General features: G+C 46.0%; 1 protein-coding gene across 7 annotated transcripts in view; it reads right to left on the bottom strand.

Moving 5' to 3' along the window:
* Nucleotides 1-19211, bottom strand: part of RBM33 (RNA binding motif protein 33) — a 453495-nt gene extending 434284 nt beyond the window's left edge. For all 7 annotated transcript variants that reach the window (XM_030198521.1, XM_030198536.1, XM_030198551.1 and 4 more), the window contains exon 1: nt 19042-19211. In XM_030198521.1, the coding sequence (XP_030054381.1) occupies nt 19042-19060 (19 nt within the window). In that variant the 5' untranslated portion in view covers nt 19061-19211. The remainder of the gene's footprint in view (nt 1-19041) is intronic.
* Nucleotides 19212-20210: the final 999 nt, after the last annotated feature.

Below are 20210 nucleotides of genomic sequence, written 5' to 3'. Positions count from 1 at the left end.
CCAAATCAAGCTCAACAACCCCCGAGGGAACGGGACAGGAGCCAAATCACTTAAGAGCTGCACAGCATGTCTCTTCACCTGCTAGATAGAGAGAATACTGAAGTGAGGCTGACTGCACATGCCCTCTTGTGGGCGAACTTCGGTGTTCTCTCTATCTAACCTACTAGTGGAGGGACATAACCCACAAGTCTCTGGATTGATCTGGGGACGCTATGGAATTAAATTTTTTAATCATGATCAATTTTTAACTCTTGTCTATAGCCCAGCATTGCTTTCTCTCCCCTGCCTTTCCTATTTCACGTTGGCATAACATAACAGAGGGAAGACACGGACATCAGTTGTAAGTAGCATGTAGGAATTGCTGCCACAGACCCTATGAAGAGCCAAATTAATATAAATGCGGGGGGGGGGGGGGGGGGGGGGGGGACGCCAAACTTGTGTACTGAGGGGGGGGGTCAGCAGTAGGAGAGGAGAAAAATGGGTAGTCTGTGTGACAGAGGTAACAGGTTTAGCAGCAGAAGGGGAGCTGAAGGGGAAGGTTGCAGCAGGAAAAGATAAAGGTAGGAACCTGAAAGGAGGTGAGGGGGAGCAATGTGCTGTGGGAAGAAGTGTGTATATGCAACTTTTCATTATATTCAGCAGGTTTAAAAAATTTCCATGCAGTGAGAATTTACCAGTAGCAAGCCATCCAGGCCAGAGGTTCGACTAATCGTGTGATTAAAAATTTTAATACCATGATTAATTTTAATTACAATTTTTGTTGTCCACCCCTAATTGAATAGCATGTTGTAAAGGATAATCAGCCATGCTAAGCATTTATTCAAAAGGATGTCGGGTCAATGTTAGAAAAAAATTGAAAAGTATGTGTCCAAAATGCATGCCATGATTAATCGCGCAATTGTGATTTTAATTCTTAATCATGCCCACCCCTAGTGAAAACAAATACAATAAGTTAGAAAATAATGAAATTAAAATAATATATGAAATACAAAAAAGAAAGGTACAATGAAATCAAATGAAGTTCATATAAATAAATTAGGGCTGCACTGTAATAAAAAAAATGTTTCAATTTCACGATTAATCACGTGATTAGGGAAAATGAATTTTATACCGTCTTTCTGTGGTTTTTTCCAACTACATTCAAAGCAGTTTATATATTATATACAGGTACTTATTTGTACCTGGGACAATGGAGGTTTAAGTGACTTGCCCAGAGTCACAAGGAGCTGCAGTGAGAATCGAAACCAGTTCCCCAGGATCAGAGTCCACTGCACCTAGGTTACTCCTCCACTCGGTTGGGCCATAGCCAACTGTTCATGGGGGATGCACATTTCCTCTTCCCCCCCACCCCACAAGATATCTTACCTTTACTGCTGGGGATGCCGAAGCCAGTGGAAGAAATCGATTGCCAAAGCGTCTCTCTTCCTCCTTGTGCTGCCTCAGCAGCGAGGAAGTCAGCATTGGAGGAGTGCAAACACTGGAGGCACCCTGCTGACGTCCTCGCTCCTGAGGCAGTATGAGGAGGAAATGAAATCCATTAAATAAAGGGTTTACTGTACTAGGTTTTTGGGTGCTGAGATACCCAGGGTGGAAAAATTGTTGGGAGATGTATTAATAATGCACAACAGGTGATTCTTTTTCCAACAAGGATAAATTAGGCAGTACCTGCTAATTTGCTTTCCTTTACTCCCTCCGAACCGGCCCAGAATGTGACTGATGGGTTGTGCACACCTTCCAGTGGGTGGAGACTGAAAAAAACTGTGACTCTAGAGAGCCAATAAGAGCCCTTGCCAGGCAGAGAAAGATCCAGTAATAGAGTACCAAAGCAGAAGAAAGAAAAAACACCTAACATTTGTTCATCCAAAAACCTGAGCAGCCACCGGCACCTTGCCAACCAAGGGTGAGTGCCTGAAACAAACAGCCAAAGATTGGACAGTATTGTTTCAACAACTTATATGTGTGCCTTCTTATGCAGTATTCATTGAAAACATATTAGAGAACTAAACTAGCAACACAGCTCCAAACAACCAAACAACGAACCAACCAACCCTTGAAAAAAACAAATCCGATATCTGCAGGAAGGGATCTGGGCCGGTCCGGAGGGAGTAAAGGATAGCAAATTATCAGGTAAGGCCTAATTTATCCTTCCTTAGCCTCCCTCCGGACCGGCCCAGAATGTGACTGATGGGAAGTAACAAAGCAGTACCATTATGGGAGGGACCCTAGCAGCCCCGCCGACAACACGCGCTCGCCAAAAGCCACCCGTCGACGACTGAAAACATCCAAACGGTAGTGCTTAGAAAAAGAATGCAAGGACGACCAGGTAGCCGCCCTACAAATGTCCTCTGGAGGTACCAGACAAAGCTCCGCCCACGAAGCTGCCTGACCTCTCGTCGAATGAGCCTTAACATGCTCTGGAACGGATTTCCCAGAAAGTAGATAGGCTGAAGCAATCATTTCCTTGAGCCACCGAGAAATTGTAGGCTTAGATGCCATCAGCCCCTTACGCGCACCTACAAATAAAAGGAACAACCGATCCGATCTGCGAAATTCATCTGTAGACTTAATATAGTGCTTCAAGACCCGCTTGACATCCAAGCACTTCAATCTCCGGTGTTCCTCCGCACCGGAGAAAGAACCCAACTCTGGACCAAACAAAAATGAACCCTTAAAGGGAAACTTACTAAGTTTAGACTTGGAGGCCGCATCCGCTGACCAACCACGCAGCAACAGAGTACGGCGAGCAGCCACCGAGAAAGCCATAGACTTTGAAGAGGCCCGCATCAAATCATACATAGCATCTGCCAAAAAAGCTGAAGCCATCTCCAGCTTAGCCACGTCATGATCAATAGCGGCAAGATCATCCGAAGAACGATCTAAAATCCTCTCGGACCACCAAAAACTCGCCCTTGCGACCAGAGAACCACAAATAGTGGCCTGCACTGCTAGAGCTGAAACATCAAGGCATTCTTCAGGAGGGTCTCAATCCGACGCTCCTGAGGATCCCGCAGAGCTGTGCCACCATCTACCGGCACCGTGTTACGCTTAGTCACCGCGGAGACAACTGCGTCCACTACAGGGGAACTTAAAAGCTCTTTATCGGAATCTGGAACCGGGTAAAGCCTGCTCATGGCCCTGGCAAGCCGAAAACCAGAGTCCGGACGCTCCCACTGAGCCTGGACCACATCCCTAATGTCCTGATGCATGGGAAACGACCTACCAGACCTGCGGACTCCCTTGATCAACAAGTCCACCTTCCTAGGCTCCGCCACAGCACTATCATCCTCCTCAAAACGGAGAGTAGAAGAAACCTGGGAAATAAGCTCCTGAAGGTCATCCTTATGAAAGATTCTAACCACCGAGGGATCCTCTCCCACTGGAAGGGCTTCCTCTGTATCACCTGGATGAGAAAATTCCTCAGAAAAATCCTCCCCAGGTAACCAAGAATCCTCTGCCAGGGTGGACAAGAGGGTGGAGCAATTCTACACCTAATCCTTAGAGGAACACATGAACTGGTGGCAGTAGGTAATGGTGCTGGGGCCACTTGATAACAGATCAAAGGAACTATGATAAAATGAGAAGCCCAAATCAGATTTATTCCACGTATTAAAAAAAGGAGGAAGGAAGGACAAATGACAGCGTGGTTAAAAATTGACATGAATGTACATCTCAATTATAATGAATGGTGGAGTAACGTGTGTGTGATTAGGAAATATGAAACTATTCTAGCCCATAAGGTAAAATTATGTATAATCATACCTGATAATTTTCTTTCCATTAATCATAGCTGATCAATCCATAGACTGGTGGGTTGTGTCCATCTACCAGCAGGTGGAGATAGAGAGCAAACTTTTGCCTCCCTATATGTGGTCATGTGCTGCCGGAAACTCCTCAGTATGTCGATATCAAAGCTCCATCCGCAGGACTCAGCACTTAGAGAATTACACCCACAAAGGGACACTCTGCCCAGCTCACCACCGCCGAAACGGGGGAGGGGAATTAACCCAGCTCATCCCCACACAAGTGGGGGAGGGGAATCCGTCCAGCTCATCCCCGCGGAGCGGGGGAGGGACACCACACCCGCCGATGCGGGGGGATCTGGCTTATCCTGCAACCGCAACCGCGGGAGGAGCTGACTGACCCTAACACCGCCGAAGCGGGAGGGGTACAAAGCTGCCCTACAGCCGCACGAAGCGGGAGGGAGTGCCGGCAGAATTTAAATCTCAATCCAGCCCCGTAAAACGGAGGGGAGAGGAATGCAGCAGCTCACTGTAACACAAACTCGTCTCAACTCTTGAAGAATCCAAGTGAAGGAAGAACTTGAACACGAAGTCTTTCTGAAGTAACTGAAGACTAAACTTGAACCTGAAATGCAACCAGAATAAAAACAGTACAGATATCTGGGAGGGGCTATGGATTGATCAGCTATGATTAATGGAAAGAAAATTATCAGGTATGATTATACATAATTTTACCTTCCATATCATCAAGCTGATCAATCCATAGACTGGTGGGATGTACCGAAGCAGTACTCACCCAGGGCGGGACATAGAAATCCCTGACCTCAACACTGAAGCTCCAAACCGGGCCTCCGCCCGTGCAGCCACAGTCAAACGGTAATGCTTGGAGAATGTATGAGCCGAGGCCCAAGTTGCCGCCTTGCATATCTCTTCCAAGGAGACGGACCCGGCCTCTGCCATCGAGGCCGCCTGAGCTCTAGTGGAGTGAGCCTTCAGCTGTATAGGCGGCACCTTCCCCGCGGCCACATAAGCCGCTGCAATGGCTTCCTTGACCCATCTTGCCACTGTAGGCTTAGCAGCCTGCAGACCCTTACGAGGACCTGCAAACAGGACAAACAGATGATCCGATTTCCGGAAATCATTGGTCACTTCCAAGTATCTGATGATGACTCGTCTCACATCCAGATATTTAAGAGCAGAGTACTCCTCTGGGTAGTCCTCCCTACGAAAGGAAGGGAGACAGAGCTGCTGATTCACATGGAAGCGAGAAACAATCTTGGGCAGGAAGGAAGGCACTGTGCGAATAGACACTCCTGCCTCAGTGAACTGCAGAAAAGGCTCTCGACATGAGAGCGCCTGGAGCTCGGAAACTCTTCTGGCTGAAGTGATAGCCACCAAAAAGACTGCTTTCAACGTCAGGTCTTTCAGAGATGCCCTCGACAAGGGTTCAAAAGGCGGCTTCTGCAATGCTCTTAGCACCAGGTTGAGATTCCACGCAGGCACCACTGAGTGCAGAGGAGGGCGCAGGTGATTAACTCCCTTGAGAAAGCGCACCACGTCTGGCTGCGAAGCCAGGGAAGCACCCTTCAGGCGGCCCCTGAAGCAAGCCAGAGCCGCTACCTGGACTTTAAGGGAACTGAGCGACAGGCCTTTCTCCAGACCTTCTTGCAGGAACGCCAACACTGAAGAAATTGGAGCAGTGAAGGGAGAAAGTGAGCCTGCTTCACACCACGCTACAAAGATACGCCAAACCCTGGCGTAAGCAGTAGAAGTAGAGCGCTTCCTCGCTCTCAGCATAGTGGCGATGACCTTGTCTGAGAAGCCCTTCTTCCTCAGACGCTGCCGCTCAATAGCCAGGCCGTAAGACCAAAGGGGGAGGGATCCTCCATCACCACGGGACCCTGATGTAACAGGCCCTGTTCCACTGGCAGTCGCAGAGGATCGTCCACTGAGAGCCTGATCAAGTCCGCATACCAGGGACGCCTGGGCCAATCTGGACCCACCAGGATTACCCTGCCGGGATGCTTTGCCACCCGGTCTAGCACCCTGCCCAACATGGGCCAGGGCGGGAACACATAGAGGAGCTCTTGTGTCGGCCACTGTTGGAGAAGAGCATCTACTCCCAGGGATCGAGGGTCCCGTCCTCTGCTGAAGAAGCGCGGCACTTGGCAATTGGCCGATGACGCCATCAGATCTAGGCTCGGCTGGCCCCAGCGCTTCGTGATGTCCAAGAACGCCTGAGCAGATAGCTGCCACTCTCCGGGCTCCAAGGTATGGCGACTGAGAAAGTCCGCCTTGACATTCATGACTCCGGCAATGTGGGCCGCTGAAAGCTGCTCCAGGTTCGCTTCCGCCCACTGACAAAGATACATAGCCTCCTTGGCTAGCGGGGCGCTCTTGGTACCTCCCTGGCGGTTGACATAGGCCACAGCCGTGGCATTGTCCGACAGGACCCGTACAGGCTTCCACACCAGTACCGGGATAAACTCCAAAAGCGCCAACCGAATGGCTCTGAGTTCCAGGAGGTTGATAGACCACTTTGCCTCTGCAGGAGACCAGAGCCCCTGCGCTGTCCTTCCCAAGCAGTGGGCTCCCCAGCCCGACAAAGAGGCGTCCGTCGTGACGACAATCCACTCTGGGGTCACCAGAAGCATTCCCGCAGACAATTTGTCTGTCTGCATCCACCAGCTCAGCGCCTTGTGCACTGCTGGGTCCAAGGGAAGTCGCACAGCATAATCCTCCGACATCGGAGTCCAGCGCTGCAGCAAGGAGTGTTGAAGTGGTCTCATATGAGCCCTGGCAAAGGGCACTACTTCCATCGTGGCCGTCATAGAGCCCAACAGCTGCACATAGTCCCAAGCCCGAAGAGGAGAGGCTCCCAGGAACTGGTCCACCTGAGCCTGAAGCTTGACAATCCGATTGTCTGGCAGGAACACTCTGCCCACTTGGGTGTCGAATCGAACTCCCAGGTACTCCAGGGACTGAGTCGGGCGCAGCTGGCTCTTCTCCCAGTTGATGATCCATCCCAGGGAGCTCAAAAGAGCAACTACCCGGTCCACAGCTTTGCCGCACTCTGCATAAGAGGGGGCTCGGATCAACCAGTCGTCCAGATAAGGATGGACCTGTATCCCTTCCTTTCGTAGGAAGGCCGCGATGACCACCATTACTTTGGAAAAGGTCCGCGGAGCAGTAGCCAACCCGAATGGGAGGGCTCTGAACTGGAAGTGTCGTCCCAGGACTGCAAAACGCAGAAAGCGTTGATGAGGAGGCCAGATGGGAATATGCAGGTACGCTTCCTTGATGTCCAAGGAAGCCAAGAACTCTCCTGCCTTCACTGCCGCTATAACAGAGCGGAGAGTCTCCATGCGAAAGTGCCGCACTTTCAAGGCCCGATTGACCCCTTTGAGGTCGAGGATAGGCCGGACAGAACCTCCTTTCTTTGGCACCACTAAGTAAATGGAGTAACGTCCCTTGCCAAGCTGACTTTCTGGCACAGGAACGACCGCGCCCAGGCGGATCAGATTGTCCAAGGTCTGCTGCACTGCCACAGCTTTGACCGGAGACTTGCAGGGAGAGAGTACAAACCCGTCTTTTAAGGGTCGGCAGAACTCTAGCTTGTAGCCGTCTCTAATGACTTCCAGCACCCATGCGTCTGAAGTTATTGTGGTCCACTCGCCCAGAAACGAGGACAGCCGTCCTCCAATCTGCACTGGGGCGTGGACCAAGGCCCCGTCATTGGGTACGAGACCCTGGGGGAGGACCGGAGGAAGCACCTCCGGGACGGCGGTCTCTGCGAAAGGAATGCTGCTTGGGGGAGAAATTCCTCTTGAAGGAAGAGGGGGCAGAGGAACCCGACTTGCCCGGGCGGTACCGACGGGCTTCCTGCAACCGTCCTCTGGAGGTACCGGGACGAGTACTAGCCCGAGCCCTGACCTCTGGTAATTTCTTGCCCTTAGACGTGCCGAGATCGGTCACGATTTTGTCCAGCTCGACCCCAAAGAGCAGCTTGCCTTTAAAAGGCAATCTAGCCAGGCGGGATTTAGAGGCGTGGTCAGCAGACCAATGTTTCAGCCAAAGCCACCGCCGCGCAGAGATTGTCTGAGCCATGCCTTTAGCTGAGGCCCTCAAGACATCATACAGCAAGTCTGCCAAATAGGCTAAGCCCGATTCCAGGGCCGGCCAATCAGCCCTCAAGGAATGATCCGAGGGGGAAGCCCGCTGCACCATAGTCAGGCACGCCCTGGCCACATAGGAGCCGCAAACTGAGGCCTGCAAACTTAAAGCAGCCGCCTCAAAGGACGACCTTAAGGCCGCCTCCAATCTTCTGTCTTGGGCGTCCTTTAGGGCCGTGCCACCTTCCACCGGCAACGCCGTTTTCTTAGTCACCGCAGTGATTAAAGAATCCACGGTAGGCCACAGATAGGCCTCACGTTCACTCACAGCCAAAGGATAGAGGCGGGACATAGCCCTAGCCACTTTAAGGCTCGCTTCCGGGACATCCCATTGAGCCGAAATTAAGGTGTGCATGGCATCATGCACGTGGAAGGTTCTAGGCGGGCGCTTCGTCCCCAGCATAATGGCAGAGCCAACAGGGGCTGAGGGAGAGACGTCCTCCGGAGAGGAAATCTTCAAAGTGTCCATGGCCTGTAACAACAGGTTGGGCAAATCCTCTGGGCTAAAAAGCCGCGCTGCAGAGGGGTCATCCGCTCCATCCGAGCGGGGATCCGTCTCCTCCAAGGAATCCGCAAAGGACCGTTGGGAGACCTCAGACACGCTGCCCTCATCTACATCGGAGGAGACAAAGTCCTCCAAGGCCTGGGAATCAACCCGAGGGCGTTTACCTCTGGGAACCTCAACCTCTTTACCAGACGAGGGAGCAGGGGCAGCGTTTTGCATGAGGAAAGCCTGATGCAGCAGCAAAACAAACTCGGGGGAGAAACCCCCCAGACTGTGCACTTCCGCAGCCTGGGCAACAGCCCTAGACGCACCCTCAACCGGCGCTCGCAAGAGCGGGGGAGAGACATGCTGCGCATCCAAAATGGCGTCCGGCGCGACACTCCGCGGAGCTGCGCGGGAAGAACGGCGCTTAACTTTAGCCGCTTTTGTGCCGTCGCCCAAATTAAGGGCGTTCATGGCATTAATGTCTCCAACCTCAAGGGCGGCCCACGAAGAAGCCGTCCGAGCCGCGTGGCCGGCCAAGATGGCGGAGGCGAGGAGCGGGGGATGGGCGTTTATGGCGGGAAAAACCGCCACGCCGGAGGAAGGACCGGGACATTCATCGGTCACGAAACTGTCACCCAACAAGGGCGAATCAGGCTGTAAGACCCCCGCATCCCCTCTAGAAGCGCTCAAGCGATCCGGGGAGCGACCCTTTGCGCCCTCGCCCTCCGACGCCATATGCCACGAGGAGAAGAATCGGGGAACCCCCTGCCCGCTATAAAAAGGTAAAAATTACCTGCTGTCCGCTCCGAGCTGTAACGAACTGGTGTCCCAGTGAGTAGCTGCAATGAACGTTTAAATAAACGTCGAAAATAAACGCCTTTAAGGACGTTTAAAAATTTTTTTTTTTTTTTTTTAACGGAGCCAGCGGGAGGGGGGAGAAAGGAGGGACCTGGCACCACCAGATTTGCACTTGCTCAAAAGAGCCCTCAACCCCAGGCACTCAACAAAACCTAAAAATTAGGCTTGGAGGCCTAGCCAGAGCTGCTGCTGTGTGTGACCACCACCTGCTGAGATAGAGAACATACTGGGGAGTTTCCGGCAGCACATGACCACATATAGGGAGGCAAAAGTTTGCTCTCTATCTCCACCTGCTGGTAGATGGACACAACCCACCAGTCTATGGATTGATCAGCTTGATGATATGGAAGCACCGTTGTGTTCAATCTGTCTTGAAGACCTGGGCTCGTTTAGATTCATTTTGTCAGACTCCTAATAGCACTACCTGATAATTGTATAATTGCTGATTTGCTATGGGTATTGTCATGGTATGTTGTTCTGCCTTTTTATTTTTGTTATTAACTTTGCCATGGATTACTGTTACTTTTTCTTTTTGGTTGTTTTGTGTTATACTTGTAAAACCTTAATAAAAATATGAAAAAAAAAAAATTTGACGTGAAGAAAGCTATTAGGGAAATGCGATAGGATTGATATACTGCCTGTGGTTATAATCAAAGCAGCTTACATATTATACATTGGAACTTATTTTGTACCTGGGGCAATGGAAGGTTGTGAGTTGCCCAAAGTCATAAGGAATTGCAGTGGAAATTGAACCTAGTATTCCAGGTTGTCAGGCCACTCTTCCACATTAGAGCTAAAAGAAAATCTTTCATAAAAAGGAAAAAAGATCAGACTGAAAATTATAGGAAGCAGCATAAGGAATGGCAAATCAAATGGAAAATGTTGATAAGGAAGGCAAAGAAACTGAACAAAAGATTGCGCTGTAGGCAAAGACACATAGTAAAAACTTTTTTAGCTATATTAGAAGCAGGCAGCCAGTAAAATAATCACTTGGACCGCTAGATGACAGAAGGATAAAGGGGGCATTCAGGGAAGATAAGGCCATACCGTAGAGATTAAATGAATTCTTTGCTTCAGTGGGTGAGATACCAGTGGCAGAAATGGCATTCAATGCTTATGAGTCAGAGAAACTGAAACAAAACTCTGAAAATCTAGAAAATGTAATGGGGCAATTTGACAAACTGAAAGGTAGTAAACTGCCTGGACCGGACGTTATACATCCCAGAATATAGACAGAATTGAAAAATGTATTTGCAGCTTAGTAAGTTATAATTTATCTTTAAAATCCAGCATGGTACCAGCATTTTGGAGTGTGACCAATGTAACCCATTTTTTTAAGGTGTTCCAGAGGTGATCTGGGTAATTATAGAACGGTGACCCTGATGTCCGAGCCAGGCAAAATAGAAGAAACTATTATAAAGAACAAAATTACAGAGTATATACATAAGCATGGATTAATGAGGCAAAGCATTTGACAAAATACCTAATGAATGACTCCTGAGGAAATTAGTCATGGGATAGGGGGATTAAGAACTGGTAAAAAAGACGGAAAACAGTGAGAATGGTTAAATGGTCAGTATTCTCAATGGAGAAAGGCAGATAATGGGGTTCCCCAGGGGGTCTGTGTTGGACCACTACTTTTTAACATATTTTTAAATGATCTAGAAGTGGGAATAACTAGTGAAGTAGCGCTATAAAAATGCTAAATAATAGTAGTAGTAGTAGTAAATTTGCTGAGGACACAAAGTTATTCAAAGTTGTTAAATCATAAGAGGATTCTGAAAAATTCCAATAGGACCTTAGGAGACTGGGCATCCAAATGGCAGATGACGTTTAATGTGAGCAAGTGCAAAGTGATGCATGTGGGAAAGAGGAACCCAAACTACAGCTACGTGATACAAAGTTCCACATTAGGAGTCACAGCCCAGGAAAAGGATCTAGGTGTTATCGTTGATATGTTATGTTGAAACCCTCTGCTCAGTGTGCAGTGGTGGCTAAAAAAGCAAATAGAATGTTAGAAATTATTAGGAAAGGAATGGAAGACAAAATTAGAATGTTATAATTAGAGCTGTACCAAATATTCTTATTTGATTCAGCCCCAAATATATTACTAGTATTCAGCTGAATAGTGATTTAAATGCCAATACAAATAATTGGGGGCTCTACTATGCTAAATTCTACTGATACAAACACTTGGTCTCTAATTTCACATTACTTTTTATTACTGTTATGTTAAAGCTACCTAAGAGCCTAAATTTAGCTTCCAGAACCTCCCTCCCACATTTTCCTGTGTCATTGGTACCCAAATGTACCAAGACAGATGGCTCCTCCTCAGCACTATCTAAGAGCCTGTCTAGGAGACGTGTGAGATCCACCACCTTCGTACCAGGCAGGCAAGTGACCAGGCAATCCTCACATCCACCTGCCACCCAGCTACCTGCATGACTAATGGTCAAATCACCAACTACAACAACTGTCCTAATCCTTCCCGTCTGGGCAGAAGTTCTGAGACATATCCACAGTGGGACCGTTAGATCACGAAGGTGCAAAAGGAGCACTCAGGGAGGTCAAGGATGTAGCGGAGAAACTGAATGAATTATCTGCTTCTGTCTTTACGGAAAATGTAAGAGATCTGCCTATATCGAAAATGTTTTTCAAGGGTAATGAGGAGGAGGAACTGAAAGAAATCTTGGTGAATCTGGAAGATGTACTGAGCCAAAGTGACAAATCAAAGAGTAGTGGATCGGATGGCATACATCCAGGGGTACTCAAAGAACTCAAACGTGAAATTGTTGATCTACTGTTAGTAATATGTAACCTGTCATTAAAAGCCTCCGTAGTACAAGGGTGGTCAATGTGATGCTGATTTTTAAAAAGGGTTCTAGGGGTGATCCGGGAAATTACAGACCGAGGATGTCAGTGCCAGGCAAAATAGTGGAAACTATTATAAAGAATAAAATTACACAGCACATAGACAAACATGGTTTAATGGGACAGAGTCAGCACGGGTTCAGGCAAGGGAAGTGTTGCATCACCAATTTGCATCATTTCTTTGAAAGCGTGAATAAACATGTGGATAAGGGGGAGGAAGTTGATGTAATATATGTATCAAGTTCCTCATGAGAGACTCCTGAGAAATTTTTTCAAAAGAGTTATGAGATAGGAGGCAAGGTTGTGGTGTGGATTAGGAATTGATTATTGGACAGAAAACAGAGGTAGGGTTAAATGGTCATTTCTCTCAATGGAGGAGGGTGAACAGTGGAACGCCGCAGGGAACGGTACTGGGACCAGTGCTATTTAATATTATTTATAAATGATATGAAAATTGGAACAAGTGAGGTGATTACATTTGCAGATGATACAAAACTATTCAAGGTTGTTAAAACACATGCGGACTGGTCATCCAAATGGTAAATGAAATTTAATGTGGACAAATGCACGGACTGTCAAAGAACGTCGTAAAAGCAGTTAGCTTAGCACAGGTTAAAGTTTGGATAATTTCCTGAAAGAAAAGTTCATAAGCCATTATTAATATAGACTTGAGAAAATCCATTGCTTATTTTTAGGATAAACAACATAAAATCTGTTTTACTGTTCTGGGATCTTGACAGCTACTTGCGACCCGGACTGGCCATTGTTGGAAACAGTATACTGGACGATGGATCTTCGGTCTGTCTCAGTATGGTAACGCTTATGTTCTTATAAAGGTAAAATATTGAAAAGTAACGGGACATGAACTGATCCCTAAGGCACTCTGGAGTTCTGGATGTAGGCAGAAAAGATGGAAGAAATGGCAGATAAACAAAAGATTAACCATAAAAGAATAAAATAATCCACCCTAAGACCTGACCTCCTTTCTTCCTATGAGTTTCCAAAAGGAGTCTTCCTATAAGAAATTCAAAGCTGATCTCAAAACTTGCTTTGGAACTGCTGGCAGAATGAAGTCAATTAGGTGAAACAAAGACAGACAGTTGTGCTACTTGTAGCCTGTAATGTTTCCTCCTTCCTTTTTTTTTTGCCTTCTATACTCATTTTATTGGAGTTCTCCATTTAATTTTAGATGACATTGGGGCTCATTTTCAAAGTACTTAGACTTATAAAGTTCCATAGGTTGCAATGGGGCTCATCTTCAAAGCACACAGACACACAAAGAGGCATATTTTCAAAGCACTTTGGGAGGCTAAGTTCCATAGGTTTCTATGGAACTTTGGGAGGCTAAGTGCTTTGAAAATGAGCCTGAAAGTATAATAGGTTACTATGCACTTTGTATGTCTAAGTGCTTTGAAAATATGCCTCACTGTGTTCTATATTGCTTTGTTGCCTGCTGCTGAAAAGCAGTATCACAAATATAAACAAGATAAGAAGAAAGAAACCAAGCTCCATCATAAGACTTGGGCAGGATGGAGAGATTCTGGATGTGAGCTAAGGGGTGAATTTTGAATGCTTATCCACAGATATACAGCCCTCTGACTAGATACAGAACAGCAGTGCCTTATATACAGTGGATTGTGCATCAATCCCCTCCCAACTTGCAATTTCAGCTAATTTCTGTCTTACTTCATTGTTTACATAAAATGGAACACACTATCTCAATGTTTACAGAACACAGAATAATGTTTATAGAACTTCAGCACCTCCAAGGTTTTTACAAAGGATTGCAATCTCATTTTGCTATAGGAATTTCTCTAGTACTCATGTTTATCATAGTATTATCTCAAAATCTCAACAAGTCTTAACTCTCAAACTGCATATTCATTATTGTGTCCTTGTGACTCGTAGAATAAGTGGCACTGGCTCTGCCGAGGGGGTGGGGGGGGGGGGGGGGAAGAAGAATGCTCCTTGCTGGGACAGCACAACCTTGCATTCAGTTTTCCCGGCTCAGCAAAAGTACAGAGAAAGATGCAGCTTTCAGCAAATGGTACAGAAAAGTTTGAGCCTTATAGCTATGCAGTTCATGGGTCATAAATAACTTGTCAGTGGTCAGAAATGTACAAATCAATTCAATGACAAACTACAAATGTGGAAGATAAGGAAAGAGATCTTTAAAGCAGTCAGGTTCTACAGCAGGACAGTGACAGCAGAGTAGACTGGCCTGGTTGATTCTGCAACCTACTATGTTAAAATTATACTTCAATAAACTCTGCATAGTCAGCGAATAATAAGCAAGTGCCAGGTTTCCTCCAGGGTAGATTCTATTCAGGCTGTTCAAGTTCAGTCCTCAAGTGCTGCAAGCAGACCAGGTTTTGAGAATATCCCTAATGAATATACATAAAGAGATCTGCGTACAATGGATGTAGTGGGCATGCAAATCTCTCTCATGCAAAGTCATTAGAGATATCCTAAAACCTGACCCATTTGCAGCCCTCAAGGGCCAAACTTTTTGACAAGCCTGATTTTGTTGAAAGAATTTGAAAATTCTGGCAATTTTCAATATGCACACATTACTCACTGGATATGATCATCTAATCTTTATTGAAAATGCAGTTAATATTTGCCTTTGATAAGGTTTTCAATATTTGCTGTTTAATTCTTTTCTTCTCCCTCTTATATTCTTCCAGTAGTCTATCCATATTTCCAAAATGTTTCTCACCTATTACCCAGTGCACTATTTCTTCTTCCTATCTAGCCTATCCTCTTCTACATCTTCTCCTTCTGTCCTATTTCTCCCTTACAGAGCTCCATTCTTTCTTTCCTCATGTTTAACTGGCAGGACAATATTTTAAACACCACCCCAGGAGTAGAAAAATATTAGAAATATTGACAAGAGGAGCCACAGAGAAAACTTTCCTCCGTGTCACCCTTTTCTTCATTATTTGCTTCTTCCTTGTTTTATAATTTGGCTTCCTGTTGCCTCTTTCTGTAAGGTTAAGAACAGACCAGGCCTGCTGCTGCAGCAACAATTCTTAGGCTTTCAGGCAATTGGACACCTAAGTTTTCCACTCTTGTTCTACTTACCTTGCGGTTATTACCAGACTTATGAAGAAGTTCATCTATTGGAAAAGCAAATTAGAAAGGAGAAAGAGGGACAGGCAGACTAGTTGATGAAAGAGAAGAAACAGTGGCATCAGGGGCAGACTGACAGGCATCTGGGCCCCCAGGCAATAAAAGGGTCATATTCCTCCTCCTCCACCCCTGAATCCCACATCTCTCCCTCACCCCCTCATCCCCGGTAATCCCCCTCTCTCACCCCCACCCCTCATTTACCTGAAAAGACCTTTCTTCGTACAGCACCCTGACAGGAACCTCTCTGCCAGAACCCGTCCTTGTGGAAGCAGGAAGTTACATCAGAAAGGGGCTGGTCACGACAGAGAGAAGGTTTCAATCAGTAGCAGACAGCCAGGGCCCTGTACGAAGGAAGGACTTTTGAGATAAACAGGGAGTGGGAAGGTGAGAGCAGGGATGCACCAGACCCAGGGACAGAGGAGCGGAGAGATAATGGGGGCCCAGTACCTTTTCCCCACAAATCCAACTGCACTGGGCCCTCAGGCACTGCCCAGCTGCCCATATGGTCAGTCTGCCCCTAAGTGGCATTGAAGGTTATCAATGATAGCAGAGGGATCAAGGCCACATAAGAAGAGGTTTTCACTATGGTTGTTAAACCTAAGATTTGAAAAATGTGTCAACCGTATCCGAGATCAGTTTATCCCACGCCACACAAGGACTTTTCTTATTTTTCTATTACATTCTCTAAGAAAAGCAAAACGACATAATACAATGCAAAAAAAAAAAATGGCTAAAGATGTAAGAGAGGTGACAAGACTTTTTTTCAGATATATTGGAGAAAGGAGAAGAGATAGGAATGGAATTGTGAAACTGAAAGATAATGAGAATGGCTATGTGGAGAGTGATGAAGATAAAGCGAACATGCTAAACATTTCTCTTTGGTGTTCACGGAGGAAAATCCTGGAGAAGGACCACAGTTGGCTGCCGAGAGAACGTCTGGGAATGGAGTGGATACTGCGCCTTTACGGAAGAGTTTATAAACAGCTGGAGAATCTGAAGGTGAACAAAAATTTTAACTTCACGTTCACACATCCACTAAGCCCTCAGGCGACTACTGGGCAAGAACTCAATGTGATTACAACGGACTGCACCTGCCTGCAGCTAAGTATCTATTAAGCAACAGCAATGTGTATTCAAGTGCACTCTAAGATATAGGTGGTAAGGGAGGGCAGAAGTGCAATGATGCCTAAATAGATATATTATCTTTACAGTAGACTCGCCTGAGTAATCTGTATTTCACTGAGCACTTCTAATACTATTTAAGCATAGTGTGTTTGGGTTGGGGCTCACTGCATAGTAGAAAAAATAAAAAAATAGATAAACAGGGAGTGTAGAGTGATGCACTTGGGGTGCAGAAATCCAAAAGAGAGATACCGGATAGGAGGAGAGAGATTAGTAAGCTCGACTCAGGAGAGAGACCTTGGGGTGTTGGTGTCAGAGGATCTGAAGGTGAAGAAACAATGCAGAAGGAATGGATCCACAGAAGCTTAGCTGAAATTGGGTGGCAGGGAGAAGAGGGGTTGGTGGTTGAGAGGCTAGGATGGGGGAGGGCAGACTTATACGGGGTCTGTGCCGGAGTCAGTGATGGGAGGCGGGACTGGTGGTTGGGAGGCGGGAAATACTGCTGGACAGACTTATACGGTCTGTGCCCTGAAAAAGACAGGTACAAATCAAGGTAAGGTATACACATATGAGTTGAGTTTATCGTGGGCAGACTAGATGGACCGTGCAGGTCTTTTTCTGCCGTCATCTACTATGTTACTATGTAATGCGACAAGGTGACGGCCGTGGCCAGCAAGATGCTAGGCTGCGTAGAGAGGGGCATAACCAGCAAAAGAAAGGAGGTGTTGCCTCTCTACAAGTCATTGGTGAGGCCACACTTGGAGTATTGTGTTCAGTTTTGGAGGCCGTATGTTGCTAAAGATGTAAAAAGACTGGAAGCGGTGAAAGAAAAGCTATAAAAATGGTATGGGATTTGCGTTGCAAACCGTACGAGGAGAGATTTGCTGACCTGAGCATGTATACCTTGGAGGAAAGGAGAAACAGGGGTGATATGATACAGACATTCAAATATTTGAAATGTATTAATCCGCAAACTAACCTTTTCTGGAGACAGGAAGGCGGTAGAACTAGAGGACATGAATTGAGGTTGAAGGGGGCAGACTCAGGACTAACATCAGGAAGTATTTTTTCACAGAGAGGGTGGTGGATATGTGGAATGTCCTGCCGCGTGAGGTGGTGAAGATGAAAACGGTAATGGATGCGTGGAATAAACACAAAGGAATCCTGTTTAGAAGGCATGGTTCACTGGAATCTCAGCGGAGATTGGGTGGCAACGCCGGTAATTGGAAACAAAATGAGAGCTGGGCAGACTTCTACGGTCTACTCCCTGATCGTGACTGAATAGATAGGGATGGGCTGGAGAGTAAATTTTAAGGGGCTTCGATGTTAGCTTCAGAACTTAGTACAAGAACAGTACTGGGCAGACTTCTACAGTCTGTGCTTAGAAAGGCAAGGACAAATCAAACTCGGGTATACATATAAAGTATCACATACCATGTAAAATGAGTTTATCTTGTTGGGCAGACTGGATGGACCGTACAGGTCTTTCCGTCATTTACTATGTTACTATATGTTACAATAAATCCAGGCCACATCAACCAGCTAAAGCAAATCTAGAGCCAACCTACCAACTCTGGCAAGCAGAAAACGTTAGTGAGGTAAGGGAAGCAAAAGGATGGTCAAAATATTAGCTGGCAATCCAGGAAAAGATAACTGGGTAGTTAACGGAGAAAGTACAACTAATCCACTGGAGAACTAGATGTACTGCCTGCAAACTCACAAATAGCTTCCTGCAAGTCTGAAGCAATTACTTTATCTGTGACCCAAGACACTCCACATTCCCCCCCAAAAATGTCAAACTTAAAGAATCTACCCCTCACTCCCCCCCCCAACAAAAAACAATAGAATCGTTTTACTATTTTATTAGGATTCATTTACCGCCTTTTTGAAGGAACTCAGTCAAGGCGGTGTACAGTAAGAATAGATAAAGCATGAGCAATGGACAATTACAGCAGTAAATATATTGAAAAACAATACAAAGTATGGCATGGTATACTATTTACAGTGAATGATTTTCAGTCTTGCTTGAATGCCCCCCCCCCCCCAAAAAAAAAAAAAAAAAACAACTAGAATATATCAATCAACAAAACATCATCCATCTGATGACTACCTTCCTCAAGCACTTAAGACTGAATGCATTAAACATTTTTCCCATGGAAGCAAAATAAGAAAAACAAGTCTAACACAGCAATCACTTAATGGTGCTCTTTCTCGAAACAAGTGTATCTGTCAAGCAATCCACAGGAGACGAGTGTGCGGTCAAAGAAGGAGCAGTAGCGTATTTCATAACTATCAATGACACTGATCTGCAACAGCCCTACAACTCGCAATTTTAATATTATCTAATTTAATATTATGTTGCTTTGGAGACGAGTATCCACCAATATTGCTTCCCCCCACCCACCCCTTCTGTCAGAGGGTCTGCAAAAGATCTTGAGTCCAAACTCTCTCGGGAAGAAACAGGGAAAAAATCAGCAAACGACACTTCGCATGGAAACCTTGAACAGCAGCAAATAACTGCAGGGCCGCACCGCATCCTCCTGCTGCTGCTGCCACCGCCACCCCCACTCTCTCTCCCTCCCTCCCTCCCTCCCTTCCCTTCTCGTGCCGGTGTGCAGAGCTCCCCTTCGTCTACCTACTCTGTCTAGGTCCATACCTCCTACAGTGGCAGCCATATTTCCAGAGCAGAATTCAGTGATCGAAACGCATCCACAGCGCGGGGGCAGCAGAAGATATCCGGGAACAAATTCAACCTCCGTACGCCAATGAGTTTACTCACTCATATACCCCGACCTCCGCAGCAAAACAAAAATCGCAACATGGCTGCCACCGTCGCCGCTCTGCCCTCGCTAAGCATGGTGGGACAAGAAGGCGTACGCAAGGCGAACAGAAAAAGAAACAGTTGATTGGTTATACCTAGGGCATGCGCCGCGTAACGACGCTGCGCTGGTGAACCGGAAGAGGCAGTACGCATGCGCCGCTGCATTTAAAAGCCGACGATGGGTATAAAAGTTGTTGCGACCCGTTTGTTAATGATACCTTCATAAAAAATGGATTTCTAGTATAGCGATTGCAGCGCATTATACTTAGGTGCCTAAAGATTTACGAAGCTTCTTTTCCACATACCTACAGAATGAAAGAAAACTAAGTACTACTGTATGACAATATGTGAATTTTTTGTGTGTTTAAATCTTCTTTATTAAAGTTTTATAAGTAACAATACAAAAGAACAAAACAATGGCAAACAATAATTGGTACATAAGGAGGTGTATTTTCAAAGTACTTAGACTTACAAAGTTTCATAGGTTCCTATGGAACTTTGTAAGTCTAAGTGCTTTGAAAATGAGCCCCAAGGTGTACTAATCATATATATAAAGCACATAATTAGACGTTATAGCTTATGTTTACAATATGTCAACAGGTTTCCAAACTTTACGGAAATTGGGAATATTATTCAACTTCTCTGCAATTTTAGCTTCATATTTACAAACAATACAAACAGTATTCCACCAAAAAGCAAAAGAAATTTGGAATTATCTTTCCATTTTGATAATATTGTTTTAAGGGCTATAGCCATAAGAATATCAAATTTATTTATTGCATTTGTATCCACATTTTCCCACCTCTTTGCAGGGCTCAATGTGGCTTACAATACATCATGAATGGTGGAGATGTATAAGAAATAGACATTTAGTATTACAGAAAGATTCTGGGTAGCCGATAATGATAAAGCAAGATATTAGTATAACAATCAAATATAAGACAATTCTGGATATATGTAGAGGAGTTCACATTTGTTGGTCTTTGTGGTATACCTTGTTAAAG

The sequence above is a fragment of the Microcaecilia unicolor genome, chromosome 1, assembly GCF_901765095.1.
Source record: "Microcaecilia unicolor chromosome 1, aMicUni1.1, whole genome shotgun sequence".
In the NCBI taxonomy this organism is placed as follows: Eukaryota; Metazoa; Chordata; class Amphibia; order Gymnophiona; family Siphonopidae; genus Microcaecilia; species Microcaecilia unicolor.
Note: the sequence above shows the minus strand (reverse complement) of the source record. Positions and strands in the feature narration are given on the sequence as shown.